This window comes from Elephas maximus, chromosome 23, assembly GCF_024166365.1.
Source record: "Elephas maximus indicus isolate mEleMax1 chromosome 23, mEleMax1 primary haplotype, whole genome shotgun sequence".
NCBI lineage: Eukaryota > Metazoa > Chordata > Mammalia > Proboscidea > Elephantidae > Elephas > Elephas maximus.
In genome coordinates, this window is record NC_064841.1 from 65081690 (window position 1) to 65098953 (window position 17264).

General features: G+C 38.2%; 1 protein-coding gene across 7 annotated transcripts in view; it reads left to right on the forward strand.

The window, feature by feature from the left end:
• PCCA (propionyl-CoA carboxylase subunit alpha) overlaps positions 1 to 17264 on the forward strand; it is a 534561-nt gene that overhangs the window by 299117 nt on the left and 218180 nt on the right. For all 7 annotated transcript variants that reach the window (XM_049867227.1, XM_049867229.1, XM_049867228.1 and 4 more), the window contains one exon: positions 924 to 999. In XM_049867227.1, the coding sequence (XP_049723184.1) occupies positions 924 to 999 (76 nt within the window). The remainder of the gene's footprint in view (positions 1 to 923; positions 1000 to 17264) is intronic.

The window sequence follows — 17264 nt, forward strand, 5'->3', positions numbered from 1 at the left end:
TGCAAATTAATTTTGTTTGATATTGATATTGAAGAGCTAATAGAAAATATACTACAATAATTGCAGTCTACAGACTGACTAATGTAACCAGAAAAATCTTTTATGAATGGTAATCTTTTATTTACAGCTAAATTATTATAAGATGCTTATAAATAGGCACAAAACCATACAGAACAGTAAGATCTTCATTTTCCTAATACAAGTACCTTTTGCTTCTGTTCTATGTTGTCTGTAAAACTGAGTGATTTTTTTTTTTTTGCTTTTTATTTACTTTTGAGTGATATTTAAGGTAATTTTTTTCTAAACATTTATATTTAAAATTTATCTACTTTTTTGTCAGTCATGAAAGTGTTAGCTATTCAGGGTATCAAATTTGGAAACTACAGAAAAATAGGAATAGAAAATAAAAATCCCCCACCATCCGAGAGGAGCCCTGGTGGCACGGTGGTTAAGGACTTGGCTGTTAACTACAAGGTCGGCAGTTCAAATCTACCAGCCACGCTTTGGAAACCATATGGGGCAGTTCTCTGTCCTGTAGGATTGCAGTGAGTTGGAATTAATGGCAGTGGATTTGGTTTGGTTTGGTTTGGTTTCACCATCCCAGATGTTCATATCCTAACTGAAATGTTCACATTTTGGTATGTTTCTTTTAAAATTTTTTTCTTTTCTTGTTTTTCTTAAATTTTTATTTATCTCAAATAGCTCCTTATTATAATAATGAAATACAGGAGAAAAGTCTGAAATAGCTTGAATCTAATTATTATTTACTTAAAAAAATCTTAATGGACATTCTTTGTATTAAAAATTGAACTACTGTGAAATTTCAAAAGATGAGTTGGGAAATCCATTATGAGGTATTTTAATTTTTACTAGAATGAATCATTTAACATGTATATAAAAATTGAGGGTTTTTTTTCTTTTAGCTAATCACATATGGTTCTGATAGAACTGAAGCACTGAAGAGGATGGAAGACGCACTGGATAATTATGTTATTCGAGGTAAATGCAAACGTTTGAGGTTCTGTTATTGTACGTGGTATTCACTTCTAGAAAACAGCTTGAAGATTTAACTGAGAGAATCCCATGGGCCATTTGCTTACTATGTGTTCAAATAGAAAGAGTAGCTTGAATTAATTAAACTGAATTACAAAGTAAGAATAGGTTATTTCATTTTCTTTAGCAATCCTATGGAGCCCTGGTGGCATAGTAGTTAAGAGCTCGGCTGCTAACCAAAAAGTTGGCAGTTCGAATCCACCATTTGCTCCTTGGGAACCCCGTGGGGCGGTTCTACTCTGTGTTATAGGGTCGCTATGAGTTGGGATCAACTCAGTGGTGATGGATTATACTTATATTTACGCCTTAAGTTATACAGTTAAACTTACGATTTATTACTTCTCCTAGGTAAGCATTTATTATATTCGAGGTTATGGAAAATGGAGAGACTTCAGAATAAAGACTCATTGGCCCATGCAGGTTGATAGCATATTTGCTATATTGTCTATGTTTTTGTTTATTTTTAGGGATATGAAACTCAAACATATATGGAGATAAAAACAGTGACTTACATTTGACTAATTTGGGGATAGGGAGAATAGTTGTTTGCTTCTATGAGTCAGAGCAGATTACAGAATATTTTCTATGACACCCGATTTTGTTAACTGTTAAATCACTCAGCTGCTAACTGAAAGATTGGTGGTTTGAACCACCAGCCGCTCTGCAGGAGAAAGATGTGGCAGTCTGCTTCTGTAACGATTACAGCCTAGGAAACCCCGTGGGGCAGTTCTCCTCTATCACATGGGGTCGCTATGATGGAATGGACTCAGTGGCAATGGGTTTTTTCGTGCATATATATGATAGTTCTTTCTAATGCCTAACAAAGTGTGACCCTACAAGTCTTTAGGGTATGTAGTGATAACTGAATTGGAGCAGCCATTATTACATTTAAACAGTTAAGAGAAAGTTATGTTTATTCCTCTTATGGAGTAAATTCCATTAGTAATGAAAAGATTACTTTTGCATAACATAGATAATCATCAAATTCAATAATGGACTTTAATCTCAAATTTGAAGTGTAAAATAAAAGTTTCTTTTTGAATTATGAATGAACAGTGGTCTACAAACATTCCATAGTAAAGTCTGGCTGTACAGTTTTGCTATTTTCTCATGGCTCTCTAAATGTAACACTGGGGCTGGGAGGTTAGCTGTTAGAGGCTGAAGAAGTAGAAAAGTGGTGGAGTCCAACTGCCCAGCTCACTTTGGAACATGTTGTTCTTACATGCTGTGGAGTCTATTCCAACTCATAGGGACCCTGTATGACAGAGCAGAACTGGAGTTTTATAAACTGTGATCTTTATGGAAACAGACTGCCAGGTCTTTGTCCCACAGAGCCATTGGTGGGTTTGAACCACCAACCTTTCCGTTAGGAACCCAGTGCTTAAACATTGTGCCGCCAGGGCTCTGTCCCTCAGACCACTGAAGGGCTTTTATGCAAATTCCAAAAGGCATCCCTGCAGATAGACACAGCTTGTGGGTTGTAAGGCCTGGCAAGTGGACTGCAACTTTGTGTGAATTAGAAAAAGTGCTCTGTTTTCTGCAGACATCAAGCCCTGAGATCCACTAGCCCTAACACAGGGAGCTCAGCTTACCGAGTGGAGTATAGCTTGCATGTCAAGACCTTCCTTGCCCATCTGACCAAGTGCCTTTCTGCAATGAACAATTGGCACATCTGTGCAGTGGTGGCCTGAGACCAGTTAGTGACTCTGTGTTTTTACATGTCACCTTTCTCTGCTCATTTTCATGTAATGCCAGTTATCTCATGTAATCTCTACTTTTCCTTATCTTTTCTCTTGTTAGATCAGGAAAAATTTCTTCCTTCTCTCCCGTTTTAGTATAACCCTCTTGTCTTCCGATTTTGTAACTACAAAGTAATTGTATCTAATCTTGTATGCTAGTGATCTACCTCTTTTAACAAGAGGAAAATAATAAGGTTTTAAAAATGATTTATTTATTTCGTTGTCATTGAGAACATACACAGCAGAGCATACACCAGTTCACCAGCTTCCACATGTACAACTCAGTGACATTGGTTACATTCTTCAAGCTGTGCAGCCATTCTCACCCTCCTTTTCTGAGTTGTGTTCCTCCCCATTAACATAAACTCACTGCCCCCTAAGGTTCCTTTCTAATCTTTCAAGTTGCTGTTGTCAATTTAATCCCACATAGTTTTTAAAAGAGCATAATGCTAAAGGCAGACATTTTTTTGAAAATTAATAAGCTTTGAAGTGAACCCTGATGCAATAAAGAAATCACTTAACATTAGTATCCAGAGAATCTAAAAATTTGAAAAACCCCTTTATATTCTTTTTTTTTTTAAATAAATTTTATTAAGCTTCAAGTGAACGTTTACAAATCCAATCAGTCTGTCACATATAAGTTTACATACATCTCACTCCCTACTCCCCCTTGCTCTCCCCCTCTTGAGTCAGCCCTTTCAGTCTCTCCTTTCTTGACAATTTTGCCGGCTTCCCTCTCTCTCTATCCTCCCATCCCCCCTCCAGACAAGAGTTGCCAACACAATCTCAAGTGTCCACCTGATATAATTAGCTCACTCTTCATCAGCGTCTCTCTCCCACCCGCTGACCAGTCCCTTTCATTTCTGATGAGTTGTCTTCGGGGATGGTTCCTGTCCTGTGTCAACTGAAGGTCTGGGGAGCATGGCCGCCGGGATTCCTCTAGTCTCAGTCAGACCATTAAGTTTGGTCTTCTTATGAGAATTTGGGGTCTGTATCCCACTGATCTCCTGCTCCCTCAGGGGTCCTCTGCTGTGCTCCCTGTCAGGGCAGTCATCGATTGTGGCCGGGCACCAACTAGTTCTTCTGGTCTCAGGATGATGTAGGTCTCTGGTTCATGTGGCCCTTTCTGTCTCTTGGGCTCTTAGTTGTCGTGTGGCCTTGGTGTTCTTCCTTTTCCTTTGCTCCAGGTGGGTTGAGACAAATTGCTGCATCTTAGATGGCCGCTTGTTAGCATTTAAGACCCCAGACACCACATTTCAAAGTGGGATGCAGAATGATTTCATAATAGAATTATTTTGCCAATTGACTTAGAAGTCCCCGCAAACCATGTTCCCCAGACCCCCGCACTTGCTCCGCTGAGCTTTGAAGCATTCATTTTATCCCAGAAACTTCTTTGCTTTTGGTCCAGTCCAATTGAGCTGACCTTCCATGTATTGAGTGTTGTCTTTCCCTTCACCTAAAGCAGTTCTTATCTACTGATTAATCAATAAAAAACCCTCTCCCACCCTCCCTCCCTCCCCCCCTCGTAACCACAAAAGTATGTGTTCTTCTCAGGTTTACTATTTCTCAAGATCTTATAATAGTGGTCTTATACAATATTTGTCCTTTTGCCTCTGACTAATTTCGCTCAGCATAATGCCTTCCAGGTTCCTCCATGTTATGAAATGTTTCAGAGATTCGTCACTGTTCTTTATCGATGCGTAGTATTCCATTGTGTGAATATACCACAATTTATTTACCCATTCATCCGTTGATGGACACCTTGGTTGCTTCCAACTTTTTGCTATTGTAAACAGAGCTGCAATAAACATGGGTGTGCATATATCTGTTTGTATGAAGGCTCTTGTATCTCTAGGGTATATTCCTAGGAGTGGGATTTCTGGGTTGTATGGTAGTTCTATTTCTAACTGTTTAAGATAATGCCAGATGGATTTCCAAAGTGGTTGTACCATTTTACATTCCCACCAGCAGTGTATGAGAGTTCCAATCTCTCCGCAGCCTCTCCAACATTTATTATTTTGTGTTTTTTGGATTAATGCCAGCCTTGCTGGTGTGAGATGGAATCTCATCGTAGTTTTAATTTGCATTTCTCTAATGGCTAATGATCGAGAGCATTTTCTCATGTATCTGTTGGCTGCCTGAATATCTTCTTTAGTGAAATGTGTGTTCATATCCTTTGCCCACTTCTTGATTGGGTTGTTTGTCTTTTTGTGGTTGAGTTTTGACAGAATCATGTAGATTTTAGAGATCAGGTGCTGGTCGGAGATGTCATAGCTGAAAATTCTTTCCCAGTCTGTAGGTGGTCTTTTTACTCTTTTGGAGAAGTCTTTAGATGAGCATAGGTGTTTGATTTTTAGGAGCTCCCAGTTATCTGGTTTCTCTTCATCATTTTTGGTAATGGTTTGTATTCTGTTTATGCCTTGTATTAGGGCTCCTAGGGTTGTCCCAATTTTTTCTTCCATGATCTTTATCGTTTTAGTCTTTACGTTTAGGTCTTTGATCCACTTGGAGTTAGTTCTTGTGCATGGTGTGAGGTATGGGTCCTGTTTCATTTTTTTGCAAATGGATATCCAGTTATGCCAGCACCATTTGTTAAAAAGGCTATCTTTTCCCCAGTTAATTGACACTGGTCCTTTGTCAAATATCAGCTGCTCATACGTGGATGGATCTATGTCTGGGTTCTCAATTCTGTTCCATTGGTCTATGTGTCTGTTGTTGTACCAATACCAGGCTGTTTTGACTACTGTGGCTGTATAATAGGTTCTGAAGTCAGGTAAGGTGAGGCCTCCCACTTTTTTCTTCTTTTTCAGTAGTGCTTTGCTTATCCGGGGCTTCTTTCCCTTCCATATGAAATTGGTGATTTGTTTCTCTATCCCCTTAAAATATGAGATTGGAATTTGGATCGGAAGTGCGTTAAATGTATAGATGGCTTTTGGTAGAATAGACATTTTTACTATGTTAAGTCTTCCTATCCATGAGCAGGGTATGTTTTTCCCCTTAAGTATGTCCTTTTGAATTTCTTGTAGTAGAGCTTTGTAGTTTTCTTTGTATAGGTCTTTTACATCCTTGGTAAGATTTATTCCTAAGTATCTTATCTTCTTGGGGGCTACTGTGAATGGTATTGATTTGGTGATTTCCTCTTCGGTGTTCTTTTTGTTGATGTAGAGGAATCCAAGTGATTTTTGTATGTTTATTTTATAACCTGAGACTCTGCCAAACTCTTCTATTAGTTTCAGTAGTTTTCTGGAGGATTCCTTAGGGTTTTCTGTGTATATAATCATGTCATCTGCAAATAGTGATAACTTTACTTCTTCCTTGCCAATCCGGATACCTTTTATTTCTTTGTCTAGCCTAATTGCCCTGGCTAGGACTTCCAACACGATGTTGAATAAGAGCAGTGATAAAGGGCATCCTTGTCTGGTTCCCGTTCTCAAGGGAAATGCTTTCAGGTTCTCTCCATTTAGAGTGATGTTGGCTGTTGGCTTTGCATAGATGCCCTTTATTATGTTGAGGAATTTTCCCTCAATTCCTATTTTGGTAAGAGTTTTTATCATGAATGGGTGTTGGACTTTGTCAAATGCCTTTTCTGCATCAATTGATAAGATCATATGGTTTTTGTCTTTTGTTTTATTTATGTGATGGATTACATTAATGGTTTTTCTGATATTAAACCAGCCTTGCATACCTGGTATAAATCCCACTTGATCAGGGTGAATTATTTTTTTGATGTGTTGTTGGATTCTATTGGCTAGAATTTTGTTGAGGATTTTTGCATCAATGTTCATGAGGGATATAGGTCTATAATTTTCTTTTTTTGTAATGTCTTTACCTGGTTTTGGTATCAGGGAGATGGTGGCTTCATAGAATGAGTTGGGTAGTATTCCGTCATTTTCTATGCCTTGGTATACCTTTAGTAGCAGTGGTGTTAACTCTTCTCTGAAAGTTTGGTAGAACTCTGCAGTGAAGCCGTCCGGGCCAGGGCTTTTTTTTGTTGGGAGTTTTTTGATTACCGTTTCAATCTCTTTTTTTGTTATGGGTCTATTTAGTTGTTCTACTTCTGAATGTGTTAGTTTAGGTAGGTAGTGTTTTTCCAGGAATTCATCCATTTCTTCTAGGTTTTCAAATTTGTTAGAGTACAATTTTTCATAATAATCTGAAATGATTCTTTTCATTTCATTTGGTTCTGTTGTGATGTGGTCCTTCTCATTTCTTATTTGGGTTATTTGTTTCCTTTCCTGTATTTCTTTAGTCAGTCTAGCCAATGGTTTATCAATTTTGTTAATTTTTTCAAAGAAGCAGCTTTTGGCTTTGTTAATTCTTTCAATTGTTTTTCTGTTCTCTACTTCATTTAGTTCAGCTCTAATTTTTATTATTTGTTTTCTTCTGGTGCCTGATGGATTCTTTTGTTGCTGTGTTTCTATTTGTTCAAGTTGTAGGGACAGTTCTCTGATTTTGGCTCTTTCTTCTTTTTGTATGTGTGCATTTATTGATATAAATTGGCCTCTGAGCACTGCTTTTGCTGTGTCCCAGAGGTTTTGATAGGAAGTATTTTCATTCTCGTTGCTTTCTATGAATTTCCTTATTCCCTCCTTGATGTCTTTTATAACCCAGTCTTTTTTCAGGAGGGTATTGTTCATTTTCCAAGTATTTGATTTCTTTTCCCTAGTTTTTCTGTTATTGATCTCTAGTTTTATTGCCTTGTGGTCTGAGAAGATGCTTTGTAATATTTCGATGTTTTGGACTCTGCAAAGGTTTGTTTTGTGACCTAATATGTGGTGTATTCTAGAGAATGTTCCATGTGCGCTAGAAAAAAAAAGTATATTTTGCAGCAGTTGGGTGGAGAGTTCTGTATAAGTCAATGAGGTCAAGTTGGTTGATTGTTGTAATTAGATCTTCCGTGTCTCTGTTGAGCTTCTTACTGGATGTCCTGTCCTTCTCCGAAAGTGGTGTGTTGAAGTCTCCTACTATAATTGTGGAGGTATCTATCTCGCTTTTCAGTTCTGTTAAAATTTGATTTATGTATCTTGCAGCCCTGTCATTGGGTGCATAAATATTTAATATGGTTATGTCTTCCTGATCAATTGTCCCTTTTATCATTATATAGTGTCCTTCTTTATCCTTTGTGGTGGATTTAAGTCTAAAGTCTATTTTGTCAGAAATTAATACTGCTACTCCTTTTTTGCTTATTGTTTGCTTGATATACTTTTTTCCATCCTTTGAGTTTTAGTTGGTTTGTGTCTCTAAGTCTAAGGTGTGTCTCTTGTAGGCAGCATATAGATGGATCGTGTTTCTTTATCCAGTCCGAGACTCTCTGTCTCTTTATTGGTGCATTTAGTCCATTTACATTCAGGGTAATTATAGATAAATAAGTTTTTAGTGCTGTCATTTTGATGCCTTTTTATGTGTGTTGTTGACAATTTCATTTTTCCACATACTTTTTTGTGCTGAGGCGTTTTTCTTAGTAAATTGTGAGATCCTCATTTTCATAGTGCTTGACTATATGTTAGTTGAGTCGTTACGTTTTTCTTGGTTTTTATCTTGAGTTATAGAGTTGTTATACCTTTTTGTGGTTACCTTATTATTTACCCCTAGTTTTCTAAGTAAAAACCTAACTTGTATTGTTCTATATCGCCTTGTATCACTCTCCATATGGCAGTTCAATGCCTCCTGTATTTAGTCCCTCTTTTTGATTATTGTGATCTTTTACTATTGACTTCCATGATTCCCTGTTATGTGTATTTTTTTTTTTAATTAATCTTAATTTGTTTGTTTTTGTGATTTCCCTATTTGAGTTGATATCAGGACGTTCTGTTTTGTGACCTTGTGTTGTGCTGATATCTGATGTTATTGGTTCTCTGACCAAACAATATCCTTTAGTGTTTCTTGTAGCTTTGGTTTGGTTTTTGCAAATTCTCTAAACTTGTGTTTGTCTGTAAATATCTTAATTTCGCCTTCATATTTCAGAGAGAGTTTTGCTGGATATATGATCCTTGGCTGGCAGTTTTTCTCCTTCAGTGTTCTGTATATGTCGTCCCATTCCCTTCTTGCCTGCATGGTTTCTGCTGAGTAGTCAGAACATATTCTTATTGATTCTCCCTTAAAGGAAACCTTTCTTTTCTCCCTGGCTGCTTTTAAAATTTTCTGTTTATCTTTGGTTTTGGTGAGTTTGATGATAATATGTCTTGGTGTTTTTCTTTTTGGATCAATCTTAAATGGGGTTCGATGAGCATCTTGGATAGATATCCTTTCATCTTTCATGATGTCAGGGAAGTTTTCTGTCAGGAGGTCTTCAACTATTTTCTCTGTGTTTTCTGTCCCCCCTCCATGTTCTGGGACTCCAATCACCTGCAGGTTATCCTTCTTGATAGAGTCCCACATGATTCTTAGGGTTTCTTCATTTTTTTAAATTCTTTGATCTGATTTTTTTTCAGCTATGTTGGTGTGGATTCCCTGGTCCTCCAGATGTCCCAGTCTGCATTCTAATTCCTCGAGTCTGCTCCTCTGACTTCCTAGTGCGTTGTCTAATTCTGTTATTTTATTGTTAATCTTTTGGATTTCTACATGTTGTCTCTCTATGGATTCTTGCAACTTATTAATTTTTCCAGTATGTTCTTGAATAATCTTTTTGAGTTCTTCAACAGTTTTATCAGTGTGATCCTTGGCTTTTTCTGCAGTTATCTTAATTTCATTTGTGATATCATTAAGCATTCTGTAAATTAGTTTTTTATATTCTGTATCTGATAATTCCAAGATTGTATCTTCATTTGGGAAAGATTTTGATTCTTTTGTTTGGGGGCTTGGAGAAGGTGTCATGGTCTGCTTCTTTAAGTGGTTTGATATGGATTGTTGTCTCCGAGCCATCACTGGGAAACTAGTTTTTCGAGAAAATCCGCTAAAAAAAAAAATGCAGTCAGATCCCTATCAGAGTTCTCCCTCTGGCTCAGGCTATTCAGATGTTAATGAAGCCGCCTGGGGAGGGTGGGGGAGGGAACAGAGAGATAGGAGAGTAGCCCCTCAGAATATAGCCAGAGTTGCTTGTCTTGCTTGGAATGACTATTATATCTGAGATTCCCGTGGGCGCGTCGCCTATGTGTGCTGGCTGTGTGGAGATTGCCCCCGAGGGGTCTGGCCCGCTGGAGTCACGGTCAGATCCTCCGCTTCCAGCCCCATGCCCAGCGTCAAGGCTCCCCTACTGGGACGGTGTACTCTCGACTCCAAAATCAGTCGCTGCCTCCTGGGGACTTCTCGTCCCTCCAGCCGCATGGCTGTGCCGCCTCCGAGAACCAGTTGGGCCTCCTCCCAGGGTTAGTTCAGATGGGTGGAGCAGCTCCCTGTGCTTGTGCCGTGACCGAGTGTCCCGGCTGGGACGCTGTTCTCCCCGCTCCAATACCAGTCGCTGCCTCTCGGGGACTTCTCCTACCGGCTGCGTCCCACGCCGCCCGCACGACCTGGCTGGTTCCCTTCCCGGGGTTAGTTCAGGGGGGGTGGAGCAACTCTCCGTGTTTATGCCGTACCTGCGTCCAGTCTAAATCCCTGTGGGACGGTTCCCCGGCTCGGACGCTGCTCTTTCTGCTCCAAGACCAGTCACTGCCTCCCGGGGACTTCTCCTACCGGCTGCATCCCACGCCGCCCGCGGAACCGGCTGGTCCCGCTCCCGGGGTTAGTTCAGGGGGGTGGAGCAGCTCTCTGTGCTTGTGCCGTACCTGACTGGTATGCTGGCTCCAGGCTCTGGAAACAATCGCTGCTTCCCCGTATTAGTTTGTTCTCCATCTCTAAATCTGTGTTTGTTGTTCAGGGTTCGTAGATTGTTATGTATGTGATCGATTCACTTGTTTTTCCGTGTCTTTGTTGTAAGAGGGATCCGAGGTAGCATCTGCCTGGTCCGCCATCTTGGCTCCGCCACCTTTATATTCTTTATGAAAGAATCTATTTTATTTTTTAGCCCTAATCTACTCTGTATAACTCTTTTATGTCCTACTATTTTAATAAGCAGCAGATATATATTTTTTCTGCTGATTGTTTAAGCATCGATGGGTATATTTTGCTGCAGAAGTAATATTGTCCCCACATGGCCTAAGTGTAGATCAGAAACACACATCTAATTTGGATGTTTGTCTGTCTGTGTGTGTGTGACTGCACAGATGGAAACAAACTAGTTACTGCAGAAGATCATTCCTGGTGGGCTTCAAAAGTATTTTTAGTAGTAATCTAATGGGTTTGTTGTTTTTCTCCCTATCTTTGTATTTTTTATTGTGGTTATTAGTTATTAGATTCTGACTAATTTAGGTTTACTCTAATAAACTTAAATGGTAAATTCGTGAGTTTGAGGTAATAAATCTGTGTAAGACTGTTCTGTCAAATCATATCTCTATTAGACTTTGATATAATACAACATAATGGCATGTGGGCAGTTTTGTCAAAATATAAAATTAATATTTGTCTTAACTAAAAGTCAGTCTTCTGGCTTCTAAAAAGAATACTCTTCCATATTTACAGAATACACTTCATGTTTTACATTAATTTATTTACTTGCTTACTATACTTTATGCAAACATATTAAATTTACTACTTATTATACTTTACATATTTAGGTTCACCAGTTACTACTTTTTTAAATTAGGTAACTGAAATATAAAGTGGGCTTGCCATTATTCTGTTAACTTTCTATATAACATGTCAGAAAAATTACTTTATTGTGAAGATGGACTTTTCCCCCCAGATTTAGTCTAAAATTTCTGCCTTTGAATCACTGTGATATAGTAGGAAAAACCTAGATAGGCCTGAGTTTATTTCCTGGCACCACCTAGTAACTGTGTGATTTTTGTCGAATTACTTTGTCTTTCTAATCTCAGATTCTACATTTTGAAAATGGAGTGATGGTATCTGCCTTATAAAGTGGTGCCGAGAACTGAGTAAGGCTCAGGATCTGAAAGAACCTGGCACAGTACTTGTTGATAGAATTCAGTAACTTCAGTTTCCACCTTCTTTTCTTCCTCATCATGATTATAAAACCGCTTATTTAAAAAAATCACATCATAAATCACATTATCAAGTGATTTGTGGTATGTGAAGTTTGTTATACCATCCCTAAACAATACTGAGAGCCCATTTTTGGCCATCCCTGCTAGTGCGTGCTGGGGTTATGTGCTTTTCATTGCCCTGTTTTATTTCTCCCAAGTATTCACCATAACTGTAATTAAAGTATCAATTGTGTCGTTTCAGAATATCAGGTACGTGAAGGCAGTGATGGTGCTTATCGGGTTTACAGGCAGCACTTGGATTATGAATGAGTGCCATTGCAAAATCTGTCTTTAAGTCAAATTTTGCATGCAAGTCTGGAACAGTTAGGCATGGTTCATATCTAATGTTGGTTAGTCAGGTGTTTATCTTAGTATATGGTGTACCTTTCCATGCATAACAAACATTAAAGTAACACTTCCAAATATACTAAAACATCTTTAACATAGTAATACAGTAATAATAATAATGCTTTTATGCACATTGTAAAGTAGTTCCTGTTTGTTATGAACTATTGTGTATGCCTCAAATTTTTAATATAATAGGCTTTACGATGGGTTGGTAACTCTGGGAACTGCCTGTACTTGTATATTGTTAGTGCATACCCATGACTGGCACATGGTAGATGCTTAATAAATATTTGTAGAATGAGTGAATGAATGAATGAGTGATACTGTACCTGATTTCAAGTGATTTCTAGTACGTTGGTATGACAAAACACATAAACAAATAAGTATAATATAACTCCATAGGTGCCGTGGTAGTGAGATCAAAAAGTACAGTGGGAATTTAAAGAAGAGGAGGGTATCCTTTTTCTTTTCTCACCTTTTCCTCTTGATGCTTCAAAAGTAATATGAGTACTGCTTTGAACTCGTAGGTGACTATGTTGGGAATACCTCACTTTGTATTTACTTAAAATGATTCTGCAGAGTGGCAAACTCTTTTAAAAGACTGATGAACTACCCTGTAATTGAAATATAGGAGCTGGGCACACTCATGCATATTTGGAGTGTGACTTGCTATAGTCTTTTGGAAAGTAATCTGGCATTACATGTTAAAATAGAAGTAACTACCCTTTGGTCTTAGGTGTTCAACTTCTGGGAATCTTTTAGAGATAAAGACTACAGTGTGAGGTGAGGTTTACGAAACGTTTACAACGGCATTGTTTCTAGTCGCCAAAATTTCTGACCAACAACAGTGTCCACCATTATCAAATCAAAGAAAATTAACATCTAATGTATTGTCCAGATTCAACTTTCCTTGAATATTCCAAAAAGTATCTTTTTTTGGCTGTTTTCTCCCCATTCAAATTTTATACTTTGGTTATGTCTCTTTATTATCTTACCCTTTTAGATTCATTTTAGAAGAGTTTGGAACAGTTGACTTATAGAATATCCCACATTCTAGATTAGAAATTTCAGTATTGGCCCATCAAGGCACTTGAGCAAGTGAGAAAGATGGAGGATACAGTTGGAAATTGATATTTTTGAGGAGGTGATTTTGAAGGTGGTACAGTTACTGATGATTAGAAGATTTCAGGGTGTGATTATGGGACTAGGTGGCTCAAGTTATTTGAGATGAGGTTCAAAGAACTGAGAGGTGAGGATGTTACACAGGTCATTCTCGTAGTTCTTCAAGTCACTGAGAATGATGACCTGAGTTAGGATATGAAGTAAGATCATGGGCCAGGTAACGCAAATATTGGCTTGTGGCAAGGATTTCCATAGATGGCAAGGAATTGGAGAAGACTGTATAAAAAGAGAAGACTGTATAGCCACATAAAAATGGCCTCCAAGGAGCAGAAGGTTCTTTGAGGATTAGAAGAGGTAATGTTCTGGAAGTGGCAATGGATTCAGGGAGGTATGTGAGGGTTGCTGGAGAAGTGAGGTTTTTAGGTGAGATGAAGGGGTGAATGGAATGCTCCAAGAAGGTGCTGAACATACAGTAGACCTGAGCCCTCACGGAGCAGCCACTTGAGAAGGTATCGTGAATGACTTGGAAAAGAGTGAAGGGTGTTTAACAGTGGTGGGTATAACTGGATCAGGTGGGTATAATTGGATCAGGTGAGGACAGAGAAACTTGTGTTTCTGGGTGTGGATGTAGAGTCCCTTGAACTATCTTGTAGGAGAGTGAGCACCTGGACCAAAAAAAGTAGCCTCAGCCTCAAGGGCATTCGGAAGGGGCTAGTTCTGTACACTTCATCTAAATAACTTTTGGTTTCATTTATTTTCTTTGTCCCTACTATCCATTCCACTGCTGTCTGTGTCATGGACTAGTACAGTGGCTTCCTAAATGGTTTTTCTGTAAATACTCTTTACTTGCACCAATCCATTCTTCAGTATAGAGATCCCAATTATCATTTCTCTACCTAAAACCCTTTAGTGGCTTCCCATTGCCTTTACATGCCCTACAAAGCCGTGCATCGCCTCTACTGTCTACCCCACTCTCTCTGGTGCTCTCTTCTTTCCCATTTCATTATTTTAATTTCCTGGAATACCCCATGATCTTCCACCTGAGTACCATCATTGTCAGGCTATAGTCTAAGCAGTTGTAACCAGGAGAAACAAAAAATATGTTGAGTTAAGAAAGAGTTTAATATCTCTGTCATTTAAGAGCCTAGAAAGGAGGTTATCAAGGGCTAGTAGAGTGAGTGTTGCATTCGCGACAGATAGTTTTCATTTTGGAGTCCAAAGTGGCCGTTTTCGTGCCTATTGTCAAATCTCAGCAGGAAGTTGGCAGGAGCGGGGGAATTTACACCCATTTTTTTTCCCCCAGGGCAACCTAGAAAAATTACCCTTTATTTCCACTTCCATCCTATTGGCATTTACTTAGTCACATGGTCACACCTAGCTGGAAGGGAAGGTGGGAAATATAGTTGGTATCTGGGTGGCCATATACCAAGCTGAAAGTAGTATTTCTCTTATTAAAGTAAGGAAAGGAGAATAGATATTGGTGGACAACTAGGGGAAATAAGAAAGCATACATGTATGTGCTCATTTATGGAAACACACCTTACATACATACACATACACAGACACGTGACCAGAGCTAATAAAATTGCATACCTATAGGAGATAAATAGGGAATAGAATAGAAGGGATTGAGGGATAGGAAACAAGGTAGTGTAGGGATGAGAGGGAGAGACTTTTGATTACACATTTTATGTTTTGTGTAGTTCTCAATTTTAGATCCATGTTAATATTGCACTATCAATCAAACCAAGGCACGGGGCGGGGGGAGGGAGGGGGGACTCCAAAATGGAATACAAAGAGAAGAAAATGGACAGGAAGAAATGAATAATATAACCACGGTGTTGGGGAGAAAAAGAAACTAACCCGTGTAACATAGTATTTTGACTAAATACCCTCAGGCTAAAATAACTATAAACAAATATTGAACTCTAGGTAGTGTTTTTTTTTTTTTTATATATAGTTTATGGGTTAGTGGTTCTGAAGCTGCTTTATATGATTTCCAGGATTGAGGAAATAAATAAACGTATTGTGGGTAATGAGAACCAAATTTCTCACTATCAGAGAAGAGAGGTACTGATGTGGAAGTGAGTAAAGGTTGCATGAACCGTGTGGTGTTGGATTGGAATTGGGCTCTATCAGTTTGGACTCAGGGTTTCAGGTAAATATGTTATTATGTGTGTGTACAAACATACGCTTATTTGCTAGCTTAGGTGTTTCTCTGCTTTGGAACTATTGACATTTTGGGACAGATAATTCTTTGTTTCGGGGATTGTCTTGTAACGTGGGCATGCCATAGCAATGAGTACATCAAGCACCTAGATCTTTTCTAGCTACCGTTTTCTAATAAATGGGGCCAGTGTTCCTTGAAAGATGGCCGATTCCAGGGAAGCACAAGGTGAGCCTGAAACATCTTGAGTAACCAAGTGTTCAAAAAGTGATGACATGTCAAAAGGACAAAGAAACCAGCTTACATTCAAATCTGGGAAAACATCAGCAACAAAATAAATGATGCTTTAATGGCTTATACTCCCTGGAAGAAAGTAAGAATTCATGAGTGCACATTAATATAAATAGATAAGATAAATGTGGGAGAAGGCACAGCTCTTCCTTATAGTAGACTTTTGACTAATAAATTTTCAAGGAATTATGAAAGTGGAAAAATCACCATTTGGGAACCACCAAATTAATAATTTGTTTAGGTGAGAACCATCAATGGGTGCTGAAATTAGTGGGCAAAATATGATGAGAAACAGATATTTGTATAGTTTTAAGGTATCTGCCGACAAGATACTTATTAATTGCAAAGGGAAAAGTAGTGACTTTACAATAGAGAAACCTAGCAGATGTCACTTAGCAAAGTGATCAAAGCCAGCATCACTAGTTACAGGACAAGCCAACATCCTGTGCCCCTTGATACGATGTGCTGAAAAGAACACATCATTTTTCCCGTGATATTCCTGCCCAGACTGTGGAACTTGAGTATAATCATGAGGAAACACCAGACAAACCCAACTGAAGGATGTTCTAGAAAATAAATCCTTGTACTCTTCCTCTACGTCAAGGTCAAGAAACACAAAGAAAAGCAGATTTTTATCTAGATCAAAGGAAGATAATGACACATAGCTAAATGGAACATAGGATCTTGGATTGGATCCTAGACCAGACAAATGTGTTTTCTTTCTTAGTATAGGTCACGGTGGGAGAATTGGTGAAATTTGAATAAAATCTATGGATTAGATTCTGGTACTGTTAGCAATGCTGATTCTCTGATTTTGGTAATTGTGCTGTGGTTAAAGACAATTGCCGTATCTGTAGAGAGTTTACACTGATGTATTTGGAAGTCAAGTGGCATTGACTCTCCAACTTATTCTCGGATATTTAAGGGGAAAAAAAATGATACGTGTACGTAGAAAGAGAATATGAATGATGAAGCAAGTAAAAGTGGTAAAGTGGTACTATTTGGAGAATCCGGATAAATGGTATGCAGTAATTCTTCTTAATGTTTTTGCAAACCTTCTGTAAGTCCAAAATTATTCCAAAATAAAAAGTTTAATAAACCGGTGAGGAGAAAGCCCCTCCACCCCAAAATGTTATCATTTACTCTGATTTTTAAGGAATAAAAACAGAGATACATTTATGATTTTTACTTCCATACATGTCATTCATCTGACTAATTCAGAGGGGTAGAAAAGATTTAAAAAACTTGTTTTATAAAAGACAAAACAGGAAGAACAATTTACTGTCTTGTTTGATAACTGCTTAATTCTTCAATATGATATGTATATATATATGATTATAACTGAGTATGATATATATGTAAAATATATATGTGTATATATATATTTTTTTTCTTAGCAGATTGCAAATTTTTGTTAAGATAAAGAACCTTTAGAGCAAAAATGAAATTTGGTTAAAGTTAATTTCCACGTCCCCATGAAATAAGCAGTGCCTGTTGGCTTCTGTTTGATCCTGGCACTGCATG